The following is a 15845-nucleotide window of genomic DNA, read 5'->3' as shown; positions in this document are numbered from 1 at the left end:
TCACACAATAAAAAGCTAATTAGTTAGACATCGTTTTTTATTTGGTCGAACTACTTTTATATATCTTATAAAATGAGCAGTCACTATGTCGTCACTATGTCCACTGCCATGGAAAAAATATTCAAGGCAAAGTTAAGTTATCCAATATCCGATCAATTGGATGGATTTGATGGATAATCAACTCAACAAACTCGAAAAATTAAACAGCACAGGTTATTAAAGATTGAATCCGTGATAGGCCCTTCGTGATGTACCCGACAGACAGCCCAAGACTATGGATCGCAAAGAAGGCATCTCCTAAACTAGCTAGCTTCAACATCCGTGCAATTATTGACTTTTATACAATTTGAATTCCAGCTCACCTGGTGTGAACACAAATTTAATTTTAATCATCCCCACAATCCTCGTACTGACAAAACAGTACTAATTTCCAGAACTGAAGATATAAAAAGTCTGCAGGGTTTTGATGTTTATTGTTTTGCTAATCCATATCAGAATAATCAAAGCTCGAATTAGTACAACATTAATTAATCTTTCAGAATTTTGATTTTAATGTTTAATGTTTCAAAGAAACCCCCCAAGGCAGAGTCACTCTAGACTTAATTTTGTAAACCCCACATGCTCTAAATCGAAAACTATATATTAGTTATTCCTGAAGTAACCATCTACCATGTGGCGTGCTTTCGGCAAATGAAAAATCGCAACACAAAATGTGGTCACCCCTCATCTCATCCCTCACCAAACAAAAGTGTCACCGTGTCTCATCTACTAAATTTGTTGCTACATGATTTTGCCGCGAGGACAACATGAACAGCGCCAGAGTATTCACGAATTACCAAGTTGTATATATATATTTTTTAACCACATGTACCATTCAAGCCCAACCCTACCATTATAATGATTTTTCAGCAACTTGTCCATTCTTTAATATATACATATACACACCCCCACACCCACACGCTTAATTATGTGCATGCAAATTCACAAAAGTACATCACTAAGACTTGTGGGTTGACACGGTGAAAGCTCTTACCAGATGTGATGCTTGGTTTTGGGTCTAACCGGTGCAGGTGCAGCTTCCCTTCCGCATATTCCCCCTCCTGCCAAATGCGCAATGCGCATACATAATAAACATATAAATAGAACTAGATATATAGCTGTTGCATAATCGATCGTCTCGCTATTCCTTCTGCTTCTAACATGGACGGATGAATTTAAGACTTCCTCGGACTCAGTGACTTGGACATCTTGAAGGATGATCCTGTAAAATCCAGGTTTATTAAGTTCAACTGATTTCATAATTTCCAACGACGACTAAATTTTCTCACTTCAACAGAAAATGTAAAATAGAGAACACAAGATAACAAATATATATGTACGTACACTCATACATCTACTCTAATTTGTGCATACGAAGAGACGGTGGGCTTGAATAAGGAGACCAATTTTGTTCACCCTCGATATCTCACTTTTTAATCGAAACCATTCAATTTTTCCAGATTCATTTTCTAGGATACCCTGACAAAATTCAACTCAATCAAATATCGATAAGTGTTTCATCGAGGAGTTTATTTATTTTCTTTTAAATTCCTGACTGAAAAATTGAACTTTTAGATCAAACGCTTATCAATCTCCTATTAAGATAAATTTTTACGTAGTCTCCTAACAAATGAATTTAGACAACGTGAAGGGTTCTAATTATGGTAGTAAAACACTGAATGAGCATACCCTCACGAGAATGAACAAAGCGAGGGTGAACAAAATTGCTCTCTCGAATAAGCCTGGCTTAGAACTGCATGAAATTTGTCAATTGAGGCTACGAATGACACTGACACTAAACCCAACGGAAAATAAATTTGGTTGGATGACATATTATTAATTTAGAATATCTGTTGCGTCAAGTGACACTATATAAACTAGTACAAAATATACAGCAAAGCCACTATGTAAAGCTATAAATCCATGCATAGTGAAGTGTCTTGATTTATAAAGAAAATTGATCATATTCACAAAAAAATATAAAATCATAAGAGGACAACACATGCAGATATTGTTAGCAATTTTCTGTTAGTGGACCTACATAGATCCTAAAATTAAACATTGTATGTTGTTGAATAAGGCTTGAGTGATATCGGTATTACCCATTAAGTTGTGATCATTTAATTAATGTGACTGGGTAATGAACCCGTCTCTCTATTAGCACGTATTTGGGTCATGTCACGTGCATTAAGTTTTGCGGGCTTATTTTATATGTAGAGACCCAATATGGTTTCATCTATTATGATGGGCTATAATAGAACTAGAGCTTATAAATAGGTGGTAAAGGTCTCCACTCAAACCCTAGCCTCTTTTTTCATATCAACCCATTGTGTGTGAGACAAGACAAGGGCGGCTTTGGAGGTGGAAGACGAATAACCACACACTAAGGTTTTCATCATTCACGGCGACAGATACACATCCGGTATAATTATTTTCTTCAATGGTTTGACATGAGTTCTTGTGTTTAGGGTTTCTTATAAAATTCTACTAGTGGTATTACAGCAACTTGTCAGATTATTGAGGAAAATATTAAATTTTCCTCTTCGGTTCAATGAACAAGTTAATATACGGTTTCGACGATCTATGCTACACAGTACATACGGTTTTGAAGTTTCAGATTATCCCGTAAAGTTGCAATTCGTAATCGGTGGTTTATTTTACTTATTTTATGTGTTAGATCTCCAATTGCTTTTGTCATGTTACTGCAAATCAATGGATTGTTGTTTGATTATTTTATGAAATTAATTTTCACGCTCTCCTTTTTATCACACTTTTTTTTTTTTTGTCTTTATTCACTTAAATTTACTATTTTACCATTTATTCGATACACTTTTTCACGAATTCAAGGACAATATTATAATTTCTTGTGAATAAAAACAAAGAAAGGAGTGAATGATTAGAAGGGGAGTGTGAAAATCATTTTCCTTATTTTATTGGCATGTTGGAGTCTAGAATCGATCTGGGTTGATTTTGTTTTAACAAAGCAAAATAAAATAAAAGCCGAACTGGTGGCAACATGATGCGAGAACCGAGAATTGATTGCTTGTCTCCATCTTTTTTTGATGCAAATTGATTTACACACTCCCTTTTTTGATGCAAACACTCTTTTTTTTTGTCCTTTAGCACCTAAATTTACCAAACAGTCCCTGAAACAATACACTTTTCAAAAAATGACGGGGACTGTTTGGTAAATTCACTTGCTAAAGAACAAAAAAAAGAGAGGAGTGTTTGCATCAAAAAGGGGTGGGTGTAAATCAATTTCCTTCAGAAAAATGTAAAATCAAAAGAGGAAAACACATACTGATATTTTCATAGCTAAAAGGTACTACAACATAAGTTCAGTATATACGTCAACTGTATATCTTTGTCATGCATTCTCTCTTAACTCCATTTTACATTGCGGACTAATAATGGTGTAAAGCATCTCCTTCAATAGAAATCCCAAGCTCGCAGGTTTGACTGCCACCGCTAACAAAAAAGCTCGAGGTGCTTGTAAGCTGGCTGGACACTGTTATAAGGGAAAAAAAAGATGATATGTGATAACAGTGAGAAAAATGCTTCATCATGAGGGGGGAAAACAATATTGACATACATCGTTCTCATGCACTCTAAAGCTTCCCATTCTACAGTTTACTGTTCTTCAAATATTCTTTACACATTTAAGAGAGACATGAAGAATTAACAGGAGGAATTCAAGCTGTATATAATGAATCCCCAACTATCTCCAGGTAGTTGATGTGGCCATAGAAACAATGAAATTCATGGATACATCAAATCCCCTCATTTCGTAAACGAGGTTGTTATGATCCTAGGATGTTTAGGGTAGAGGAGAACAAACATAAAGATTAAAGAATATATATAAGTGGAGACTCTTCTAAGTTCAGAACCATTTCCGGACATGCTTTCGCCAAAAGGAGTTATTCATGCACTTTTCAGACTTGTAAGGGAAGAAGTTTATGTTTGTTCACAATGCAGTCAGTGAATAAAGTCATTACCATACCAAAACTTCTTCCCTTACATGTAAATCCTCACAAAACTCTCAGGAAACCTTCAAGCCCCTAGTGTTCTACATTCGATCTCAACTTCTCATACATAATAAGCATCTGTCTTACAGTCTAAATTTACACACAAAAAGACAATACCGGGTAAAAAAAAAGTTCAGTTTTTTTTTTTTTGCACGAGCTCTCCCAAGTTACCAATAGACAACAGCTAAAATTAATTAATCATAGGTGCCTGTCCTCTACGTGTCACTAAACATGGTCAATAAAGTAGTGTTAGTACATGAAATACTACAGTAACAATGTCACCCATCCAATCCCTATTTCCAAGAGTCTGAGGTTAGCTTATAAAATTATAAAAAGTGACCTGTCTTATCCCTATTTCCAAGAGTCCGAGGTTTGCTTGCCACACTCGCTTTCAGGAGCGGAAGATACACGCCCTTCCCTCATCTGACATCTGCTTAGGTGAACTTCACCTGTAATCATTAGTCACTACGTCAGCTTGTTAGCATTTCTTTTCCTCTTTCTTTCTCATCAGCTTGTTAGCATTTCTTATAAAGCAAGAAAAGCATCAGAAGCCAATCACTTTTGCCATCGTTTGTCAAAAACCGAGAACCTGTGATTTCTCTATCTGGTGCATTATTAAGTTCAATACGGTCCATTTGTAACTGAGTGGTATAGATTAATCCATCTAACTCTTACCAATAATTGGAGTTTCTGACCTCTTTAAGCTCTATGTCTGGAGCAAGCAGGAAAAAAGCGTTGACGAAACCTGTTGGATTGTATCACACATCGCCTGGGCCCTGGACGTGCCCCCTCTATGCTAGTTATAAGGCCTTAGCTTCCCTCTCCTTGATACCTGGGTTTTAAGGAGACTTTGTGGGCTGAGCTTTTCTAATATGGTATGGATCATTGGCTTTAATTTGGATTCTAAGCCTGATTGCAATGTTTCTGCTCTATCAATGGTGTACGCTTGAGGCGCATACTCTAGTCGCCAAATTCGTTCTGTTGTAGCTATAAGGCCTATTATAACTTCTTGCCCTCCCCAAAGGTTCAATAAGTTCTTCTTGTAACTGGTGAGTGGTCTGTCGGCAATTCGGCTGGACCTTCTCACAGCCGGGAGGTCCACCGGCTGCCGAGGTACCTTCGGCTTATCCCGCTTCATAAGAGAGGATTTAAGGATAGAGAGAGCTTGAGTGAGTTTATTGAGATTGCGTTCTTCCATTCTTTTCTTGTTCTCTTCTAGCCTCTTTAGACGGCTTTCCTTGTATGCTGATGCCTACGAGGAAAGCCGCCGTCTGAAGAGGCTGGAAGAGTACAAGAAAAGAATGGAAGAACTCAATCTCAATAAACTCGCTCAAGCTCTCTCTACCCCTAAATCCTCACTTGGTGAAGCCGAAGGTACCTCGGCAGCCGGTGGACCTCCCGACTGGGAGAAGGTCAAGCTGAATTACTGACAGACCACCCACCAGTTACAAGGAAGAACCTATTGAACCTTTGGGGAGGGCAAGAAGTTAAAATAGGCCTTATAGCTACAACAGAACAAATTTTGCGAATCGAGTATATGCCTCAAGTGAAGGCAGGCGTACGCCATTGATAGAGCAGAAACATTGCAATCAGGCTTAGAATCCAAATTTCCAAGCTTTGTAAAGCCAATGCTCCATACTATGTTAGAAAAGCTCAGCCCACAAAGTCAACTTAAAACCCATGTATCAAGGAGAGGGAAGCTAGGGCATTACACAATATGCAGTACCTACAATTCAACTGTAATAACAATGTCAGAAAACTAAATGGTGAAGAACTTAATGGTTTGAGAGTCAAAGATCTGGAAAATCTACAAAGCTTAATGGAAACGAGCTTGAAGAGTATCGGGACGAAGAAGGTACACAAGAAATTATCCGAGGTAATATTATTGTTACACAATATGCAGTACATATATTGCCCATCTGACGGTTTTCTATTTCTGGACCAACTTTTAACTGATGAAATATAGGAATTAAACCACCAAGCATTTCAAAATTTGGCCACCACAGTTGCTAGTCTCTGTGTAAGGGCTGCTTTAATGTTAGAGTAGCTAAGTTCAATTGGTTCCGCTGCAGGGAGTTATTATTCATCAAGAAAATATGAAATTGTTTAAGGAGGTTAATGTGCTGCAAAAAGAAAATGCAGGATTGCAAAAAAAGGTATAGAATAATTCTATTAACTTCACCTGCCAACCTAAATAACAAAGTTGCATACTTAATTTCTCTTTCAAATGTAGGTAATGGCAAAGTTGTTTCATGCTAAGCTTTGGAGGTGTGTGATATAGGTTTATGGAGAACATGACATCAATGGCAACAAAGAAGTACCATGCAACCACATGGTTTTAGCACTGGATCTGACTTAGATGGACCTATAGATCTGCAGCTATGCCAACCACAGCAAAGAGACTGTGAAACGCCAGAAAACGTGCAAACCTATGGTAATATTTGTCCAGAGTACTTACACAATAAATCAGAACTTACAATACAACATTGTACGATTTCCACACTTAGTTCAGTGACATCTCCTGCGTGTCATAGCAGATTACAACTGCCTTAGCAAGCAAACCACTGCGGAGATGGTAGTCTATTTGCATCAACAACTTGTGCCAAAAGTGACACAAATTAATGTTTACCAGCAAGATTCTGTGTGATACAGTGGGAAGAGCCATTCAGCATAAAATACTCTCACATTTGATTTTGGTATGTCAAGTTGCTTGGAATAAACAGTATGGTTGTGACATATAATCAACCACCCACCAACTTGTGTAACTTAGGAATAGTTCCTCCATTCTGCTATCAATATTCATCGACTGTATCTCCAGTAGTTTTATTTGCACCCTATTTATCCAGAAAAGTTTCTCTTCAAACAATCCATTTTTTTATGAGCAACATCAGAGGAGTCCACCAAGTGCAAAAACAAAGAAGAATGCATCGAGCAAAATTTCTGAAAAAACATTCGAAGTTTCAAAATTTTCCAAGTTAATTTGTAGAGTCAGTGGACAGTAACCACAACAGAACTCAAATAATAATAGGTATGACTTGGTCTCCAAGGCGTTGTCCTTTGGTCACGGTTACCCTCACTGACTAGTATGAGGTCCTTCCTCAATGTAGGGTCTGTCAGGACACGCATATGGACCCTTGAACTAAAGCCTCCAATCCCCAACTCCTGGTCTAGGCATTGAGGTGATGAAGTTCTTGGAGTATGAGCTCATCACTGAATACAACATCTGGGATCAAGCACCGAGGATGCGAGAGCGAGGGAGCGAGTTGAGAGTGTCTTTGGAGATTCCTCAGCTCTGAGGGCATCACAGACTGAAATGCCGCCAAGATCTAGCGACATATTGTTCGCACTTCTCAAGGTCTTGGCAATGCTGCTCCCAAGGGAGAGTGACCAACGGCTGACGGGTGACATATGAACTTTTCGCTGCGGGCGTGCCACATGGCGGGGCTGAAGCCACTGAACCCATGTACCTACGTAAGCTATAGTTGGTACCATAGTAGTACACAATTGTGTAACCGCTTAAGTTTGTAACTCAATTGAAAAGGTTTTAAGAAACAGATCAATAATTGTCGAGACTTGACCCTATCCTTAAACATTATAACTTCATTTTGAACGTTAAAGTTCAACTACTCCTCTAAGAGTCACCACAACTAGCAGAGTACTCGTACCATCATACTTGATTCCCAGTCTTATTAAATTACGTACAACTTAATCTGTCTGTTTATTTCCAGATATAGAACGATACAAATTCTTATTTTTTTGGGGTTTTGAAATGGGATACACTTAATTGTTCGAGATTATGATTACGGCTTGTAAAACAGGATGTTGCCTGAAGAAAATAGTTGAGTTTTAGGCCCAATTGCCATTGCGGACACTCGCGAGAAAAAACACCAAATCGAATTGGAAAAATCTTTCCCTGATAGTGATTTCTTTTACCCAGTAACTGATTGGATTGTTATCAACAATGTGCAGTATCGCCACTCAAAAAGGCATGTAATCTGAGAAATTACACCTAACAAGTGATTCATTAAGAACCACAAACTTGCAAAATCATTGGACATCTACTTTATCAAATAAAATACTAAATTAGGGCAATGAGAGACATAGTTGCAACAATATAAAATTACCAGATCAATATGAAACCCTAGAGCAGATTAATATTAAAATACGAAAAGAAAGTAGTATAAGTGCGGAAAGAATGCATTTAAATACCCATTTGGAGATGATCTCGGGAAGGTTTGACGGGATCTTTCGGAGGATGAACAAATGCATAGGCAATAGGACGGGAGTTTTCTAATGGCAAAGTGCCTTGGCCTTTGGGAATTGGTTTCGGCCCTTGGCCTTTGGGAATTGGTTTTTAATATCTCAACCTTTCAGAATACTTTATCTTAGGAGGGAAAAAAAAAAGGAGTGATAATATTAAAACTGTTTTTTTTTTATGTCAAAATTTCAGTGCATAAAAGTCTTATATATTGTAAATGTTACAAGCCTTTGTGCACTAAAATTTTAGCATCAACAAAAATGGTTTTGGCACTAACAAAAACGATTTTGGTATTATCATTTTTCAAAAAAAAAAAGCGCAAAATGCAGATAGCCCTTGGTTTAATAATGATGAAATTACACGAAGACCCTCTTATCTATACATGTTGGACACAGAGACGCTCTAACGTTTAAAACCGCCCAAAAGCACCCCATTATCTTTAACTGTTAACCAATCAATACCCTTCTATCAAAAGACCGTTAAAATGAAGGGGTTAGCATGGACAATTTTTTATGGATGAGGAGGTTAGTGTGGGCGAGTTTAAGGGGTAGAATCGTCATTTTCATCATTCTGTTAACAGAGTTAACCAATTTTTTATTTCATATATATGAAGGGGTCTGAATGGCAAATTTTAAACATTAAGGGGCCTCCATGTCCAAAATATGTAGATGAAGGGATCTCCGTATAATTTTATCTTTAATAAACATAAGATGAGAAATCAAGTTAGTTCAGTTGGTTTGTCTTATTTTTCCATCAGTGGAGGCCGGAGTTCAAGCCCCACAAGAGCCGAGTCCAAGGCTATGAACTGTTCTGAATCCCATGTTGACTAATATACTAACACCTAGCTAACCTCTACTGATGTACAAAGTGTGACAAAAATAAATAAATAAACATAAGATAAACCTTATTGCTCTATTATTATCCCATCATATCATAACACCTTGTTTTAGTATCAATACAGAAATATAAAACTTTTGATCTTTATTTTTTTATGAAAGAGAGGAAAAGACGAAATATCACAATGTTCATTTGATGATCATAGTTAGAAAAGACGATATATCACAATGTTCATTTGTTTATGCATAGTTAGAACAAAATACTGTAGCCAAAAAAGCTCTTTTTTTAAGGCAAATTAAGTGTTTCTACATTGAAAGAAAACATTGGAGATTTGGTGTTGCATTTTTCTACACAGTTTTGCAAGAGCATTTGTTTGTCACTTTGAAAAATTCTCGATTTTTCTGGTAACTGCTGAGTATTTATGTTGACAAAAAATTTCGATTTTTCTCTTAGCTATCAAGAATTGAGCCACTATTTTTTTAAATATTAATTTTTGTCTTTTGTTGCAATTTATGTTGCTGCCATCGGTGCGTATATCATGGTGGACAATATGACGCAATTGTCGTTCTAATAATTATCAAAGTAATTTTCATAAAGATTATATGTTGGTGAATGGTTCTAGTTTGTGTAAATTAACCAAATGTCACTACAAATCCTGTTACTTGGTTTTATTCTAACCAAATGTCACAAAGGAAAAACAGAGGTGAGAGACTCTAAAACTTTCTTCTTTTTGTTGGCAATGGAAAACAGACTTTAAGAATGTCATTGAATAGATTACATCATTGCATACAACCATTGAGATGGCCAGTGTTTTAAAATTCGGAATTATTGACTAATTGGCAATTAATCACTGCCGGACCCTATCTGACTAATTGTTATGCACCGATTAATCGTCAATTACCAATTGCTACGGGCCGATTAATCGCCGATCACTAGGCCTAAAAGCTTGAAGGTGGCCAACCACCCGACTAATGCCTAGCAACTTTTAGAATATTGGAGATGGCATTAACTCTCTGAATTGAGTTGCATTCATCGCAAGTAGCAACGAGAACAGATCTCAGATTTGAAAAAAAATTCTTTCCACCTTAGGTCGAACCCCATGGTTTCCACCACGCATTGTGGGCCCCGCCGTGTATTTTTTCAGTAATCTAAACCGTTTATCTTATAGGGCCCGCATAGTAGTACATTCACACAAAAAGTTATATTTATTGGATATCGATAGGTATATTAAAATTAAATCTTAGTTTATAAAATAGACGGCTATAGATAGTTTAATTTTAAACTTATCTACCGTCGATTTTTTAAAACAAACTTCAATTTTTTATATACCTATCCATGTCTGATAAAGCAGATTTTTTGTGAAGATGTACTACTTTGTAAGCTCTACAAGATGAACAGTTCAAATTACTATCATATAGGCACGGTGGGGCCCACAATTGATGGGTTTTCCACGTAAGGTGGATGGAATTTACACTCCCTCAGATTTACGGAGGCAAACCCCAAGGTCCGAGTGAGTGTTCTTATGGGTTGCCCTGAGTCCTAGCCCGCGCCGTTGTTATGGCTAGGCAGAAGCCTTTGAAGCCCAGTATGGTCGAAGTTTTCCCACTTTTATGCTACTGTTGTCCACTATGAAGACAAAAACTGGGAATGACATAAAAAAGAGATCAAATGCTATATTAAAATTAAGCTTAACAGCTCCCACAGTGTGAACAATAACCTCAATCCACATCAATACAGTAATCTTTTCAGGGATCTCTCTCACGATCACTCAGCAAAAATCGGATTAAACGCTTATTGGTTGAACTCCTTTTACTTTAAAAAATGAGCGCTCACTGTGTGGACTGTTAGGGAAAAGTTTCAAAGCAAAACTCAAGTTACCAGTATCCGACCAATTTGATGGATAATCAACTCAGCAAACTCTAAAAATTGAAAAGCACAAGTTATCAAGATAGAATCTGTGATGGCCCTCCTTGGCAAAATTGTAACCTACCCACACGTGGTATTTGTGATATTGGAACCAAAATGCTACAGAAAATTATATCACCTTATTACAGGATATCAGTAAAGCAGTGACGAGAGCTTCTCCAACTTTCAAGATGAGTATGGAATCAAGAGAGAAACTCTACATATAGATTGAGCTAGTAAAACAGTCCCATTATCCCAATACAATAGTGTAAAGAAGCGAGTACTGCAACGGCAGGCTAGGGTAGGGTGCTCCGGCTTTCCTACACGTAATAGTAAATTATCAAACCCTTTTTTTTTTCTAACCTCGTAGACCTAAAGCCTTCCCTTAAAAGCAAAACAAAGTCACTCTTTTTTAAAAATCGGGCTCTCTCGCTCGTGAAACTCTTTTTTTAATATACTTGAACTATCCTTCGGATATTCAAAAGGTGACTTGCATGCACGCATAAACTCTATGCTCAGTGACAACTCTGAATTATTTTCTAAACCCTTTCGTAGCCCGAACTACGGCCGGACCTAATTCTCCTTTCTATGGAAAAACAATATCAATAGATTCTACATAAAAACAGAAAGAGAAAGAAGATAGCTCAGATTCTATTTTCATTATCTCATATTACAATCGTGTGCACTACATCTCTCTCTACCTCAGCTATATATCTCAGGAATACAACTGAATCAAGATTCAGTTCACGATTACAACTCAAATGAACTCAAATTCAAATTCACATGAAATGAATGCCAGCTAGGACTCTAACTAATCTACTATCTAAACATTGATTAGTTACAACTTACTCAAATAACCTATAGTTACCTGACTTTAACTAACAGTTAATGAGTCTTCTGCACAGACCCCTGCAAACTGATGGGGGTGTTAATCACCATCAGTTTGGATTTAAGAAAAATAAATCGATCAACACTCTAAGGCCTTAGTAAAGATATCTACCATCTGAGCTAAGGAACCAATATGTTGAATCAGAACTTGTTTGCTCAAAACCTTTTCTCAGATGAAGTGATAATCTACTTCAACATGTATGGTCGATGCATGAAAAATGGGGTTAGAAGCCAATGCTATTGCAGACTGACTATCACACCAAATCAAATGAGGAAGAGTAGGAGTCACATGTAAGTTGAGAAGTAGTTGTTCTACCCATGTTATATCAGCTGTAGTGTGAGCCAAAGCTCTGTATTCTGCCTCTGTTGAGGACCTGGCAACAGTATGTTGCTTCTTTGCACACCAAGAGATTAAATTAGATCCAAGAAACAAACAATATCCGGTGGTTGACCTTCTGTCCAAGTGATCCCCAACCCAGTTTGCATCTGAAAAGCTGCAAGAGTCAAAGGACTTGGAACAAAATTTAGACCTTGATGTAAAGTGCCTTTTATGTATCTCAAAATTCATTTCACAGCAATGTAGTGACTTTGTTTAGGTGCATGCATATGTTGGTAGGCCAAGTTTACAGCAAACGAAAGCTCAGGTCTAGTAAGGGTTAAGTATTGTAGAGAACCAACAACAGTTCTGAACCAATGAGTATCAGTAAAAGGTAGATCTGGATCCAATATTGCAGGTTTTACAGAAGAGGGAGACAGACTTGGCTTACATTCAGACATGCCAGCCTTGTGCAAAAGATAAGTAGCATATTTTGTTTGAGAGAGAAGAAGACCTGTTCCCAATTTCAGATCTTCAATGCCCAGAAAATAGCCGAGAGATCCTAAATCTTTCATGACAAATCTGTTGTTCAAATTAGTGATCAATTGTGTAATGAACTCTATGTCACTCCCAGTAATCAAAATGTCATCCACATATACAAAAACAAGAATTAAACCATTATCTGTCTTAAGACTGAACAAAGAAGAATTAACTTTGCTATTAGAGAACCCTTGCTAAATAAGAAATCTAGAAAACAAAGAAAACCAAGCTTTGGGAACCTGTCTTAACACATAAAAAGCTTTGTTAAGTTTGCACACATAATGAGGATGAGACTCACTTTTATAAAGGTTGTTTCATGTACACTTCTTCCTCAATGATGCCATGTAAGAAAGCATTGGACACATCCAATTGCCTTAGGGTCCAATTATAATGAACTGCCATGCTAAGAACAACTCTAACAATTGGTTGTTTAGTGATGAGACTAAATGTTTCTATAATATCTAAGCCTTCCTCTTACTGATTCCCATCAGCCACCAAACGTGCCTTATACCTTGCTATACTACCATTTGAGTGACGTTTGATCTTAAAAATCCATTGACATCCTATGATGCTAGCCCTTGCAAGAGGATTCACAAGGGTCCAAGTTCCTTGCTTAACAAGGGCTTAGTACTCTTCTACCATAGCTTGTTGCCACACAGAATGCCTAAGAGCCCCAAAAAAGATAGTGGTTCTATTGTGGGATCAGATTCAAGAACTACAACAGTCAAACTAAACTGATGTTTAGGTTTATGAATACCATTTTTGGATCTTGTTGTCATGACATGAGTATTAGGTAAAGAAGTTGAAGAAGAATGAATAGGGAGATTAGAAGGGAAACAAGAAGAAGAAGGATTAAGGTCCTGCAATGGCAAAATAGAGATGGAGTTAGGTGAGACTGAATTAGATGGCTCAGAATTTAGGAGGTGCAAAATGAGGAAAGACTGGAATATGAGCTAAATCAGGGTCAGTATGGTTAGAATTATGTAGAGATGATGGAGAATAAGAAAGGGAGGGAAGATGCAGGTTGTGTGAGAGTAAAAGGTCCAGAACCTGGATTGTTGCACAAAGAAGATGATGATGTAGAAGCAGGAGATACATACAAGCATAGAAGAGGATGAACTAGTAACAGGAAACTGAACTACAATGTCCTCAAAAGATGTCAAAGGAACATAAAAAGTTGTAGAATCAGACAAAGTTGAAGAAAAAGAAGAGCGATAGGTTAAACTAGAGTAGGGATATTCATCTTCAATGAACTTAACATGCCTAGACACAAACTTTCTTAGTAACAGGATCATAGCACTTGTATCCTTTGGTATTATCACAATAACCAAGAAAAACACATGGAGTGGATTTAGGAATCAATTTATGAGCAACATATGGTTTCAACCATGGATAACAGCAACAACCAAATGGTTTTAACACTATGTAGTTAGGTTGAGACTTAAACAATAGAACAAAAGGAATTTGAAATTGCAAAGAAGAACCATAAATACTAGGCAGCTTGATAAAAGCTCAATCCCATTTTTAAATACAATCCCCTTCATTTTCTAAAAATTCAAACCTTTTTCTAAAATATCTAAACCCTTTTATAGAATACAAAACTCCTCATTTTCCCTTCTTTTAAAAACTCACGTTGCAATCCATAGGAACCAGATCACTTATCCTCCCAAATCAAATCCCTTCCTCCTTCTCCTCCCCTTGGGGTGAGGGTGGGGTTTTCGACCAACGGTTCCTTCGAATGAGGACCAAAGAAAGTCAATACTTCAGTAATATATCCCTTCTCTCGAACTAAATGCAATAGCCTACTGAACAGAGTGCATAAGCCAACTAAAAAGGTAGTCTTGTTTGATTTTAGGACTTTCTATTTCGAGTAATTCTAGAGTGTATTCTAGAGTTCCAGATAGGCTAGCCCTTGTGGTAAATTATCTAGCCCGCTCTTCGTATTCATGATTTATAGTAGTTGCAAGCCGGTGAGAGGGAGTTCTGAATAAGGATGGATTTCACTCTATCCATCGTAGCCCACCCCGTCTACCTATTGTCGGAGGACAATCGTTGCTCCCTCTCTCGAGATTGCAATCCCTATCGAGTCGGGAAGGAATGAGTAATCCCAGGTGCGACATTGTCGAGAGCAATACCACTAGATCAGATTGCCACAAACTCAACCCGACATTTTGTAACTGCATCTTGATTTCCTGTTTTGTTCAACGGCTACCTGTGAGACCTCATCCTTTGCGTTACTTGTGTAAAATCACAAAGATAGAGTTGAGTTTGAGGCAACCCAAGCTAACCGTGCGACACTTAGACACTCATGTGTGCTCTTGTGGTGCTAAGTAAGCTTGTATGGGCGAAGAGTAAAACAAGAGAACTTAGAACACTTTCGTTAATGGGAGTGTGTTATTTTAGAGAAGTATACAAGTGTGTGTGGTGGTTAGGCCAAATGAGGTCGCCTCCCTTTTATAGATACCTAGGGAGAGTTCTAGATCATACTCTAGAAACTTCCCAACTCCTCAAATAGATCCTCCTAGAATTTGTGTGGAGACTTCTGGAGTCCTCCAACACTTACAAGAATTCTCTAGATTATAATTTTCTACAATATTCTACAATAATGTACATCTTTCAAGAATTTCCTAGACAAGCCTAGAATATTCCATATAGCCTCCATGCCTTGGTTTTTTTAGAGAATTCTGCAGGACGTAACACATCGCTCTCCCGTTGCCTGCACTTAGAAAACGTGCAATGCCATTTTGATTTTAGATAAAAGGCCCATATATAGTATAGATTCAGTTTGGTGTAGTGAAGGATCCATAGATAGTATTGGGCCCATATGTCGTATAGTGACACCATTTGCTTTCTCAATATAAGGCCCGTAGATAGCATAGTGATGCATAGTGGTTTCATGTATTCCCAATTGGAGAGTTTGTCTTACTCTACTGCACTAGATTGTTTTACTGACTCTATAGGTAGATTTTCTCTCTTAATTTCGTACTAATTTTGAATGTTGGAAGAAACTCATGTCACTGCGTTACTAATATACTAT

The 15845-nt window shown here is 37.4% G+C and overlaps 1 protein-coding gene and 2 long non-coding RNA genes across 3 annotated transcripts in view; 1 reads left to right on the top strand and 2 right to left on the bottom strand.

The window, feature by feature from the left end:
• Positions 1–3325: 3325 nt before the first annotated feature.
• Positions 3326–15845, bottom strand: part of LOC131326714 (uncharacterized) — a 58145-nt gene continuing 45625 nt past the window's right edge. Inside the window, exon 5 of the mRNA XM_058359573.1 lies at positions 3326–3547. Coding sequence (XP_058215556.1) covers positions 3407–3547 — 141 coding nt within the window. The 3' untranslated portion in view covers positions 3326–3406. The remainder of the gene's footprint in view (positions 3548–15845) is intronic.
• LOC131326715 (uncharacterized) lies at positions 4084–8440 on the bottom strand. Its single transcript, XR_009200084.1, has 2 exons — positions 8274–8440; positions 4084–4513 (listed from the first exon to the last, which is right to left on the bottom strand). It is a non-coding gene; the product is annotated as an uncharacterized LOC131326715 (long non-coding RNA).
• Positions 6944–7511, top strand: LOC131326716 (uncharacterized). The gene is made up of 3 exons (XR_009200085.1): positions 6944–7021; positions 7053–7116; positions 7155–7511. It is a non-coding gene; the product is annotated as an uncharacterized LOC131326716 (long non-coding RNA).

This window comes from Rhododendron vialii, chromosome 5a (assembly GCF_030253575.1).
Source record: "Rhododendron vialii isolate Sample 1 chromosome 5a, ASM3025357v1".
In the NCBI taxonomy this organism is placed as follows: domain Eukaryota; kingdom Viridiplantae; phylum Streptophyta; class Magnoliopsida; order Ericales; family Ericaceae; genus Rhododendron; species Rhododendron vialii.
Note: the sequence above shows the minus strand (reverse complement) of the source record. Positions and strands in the feature narration are given on the sequence as shown.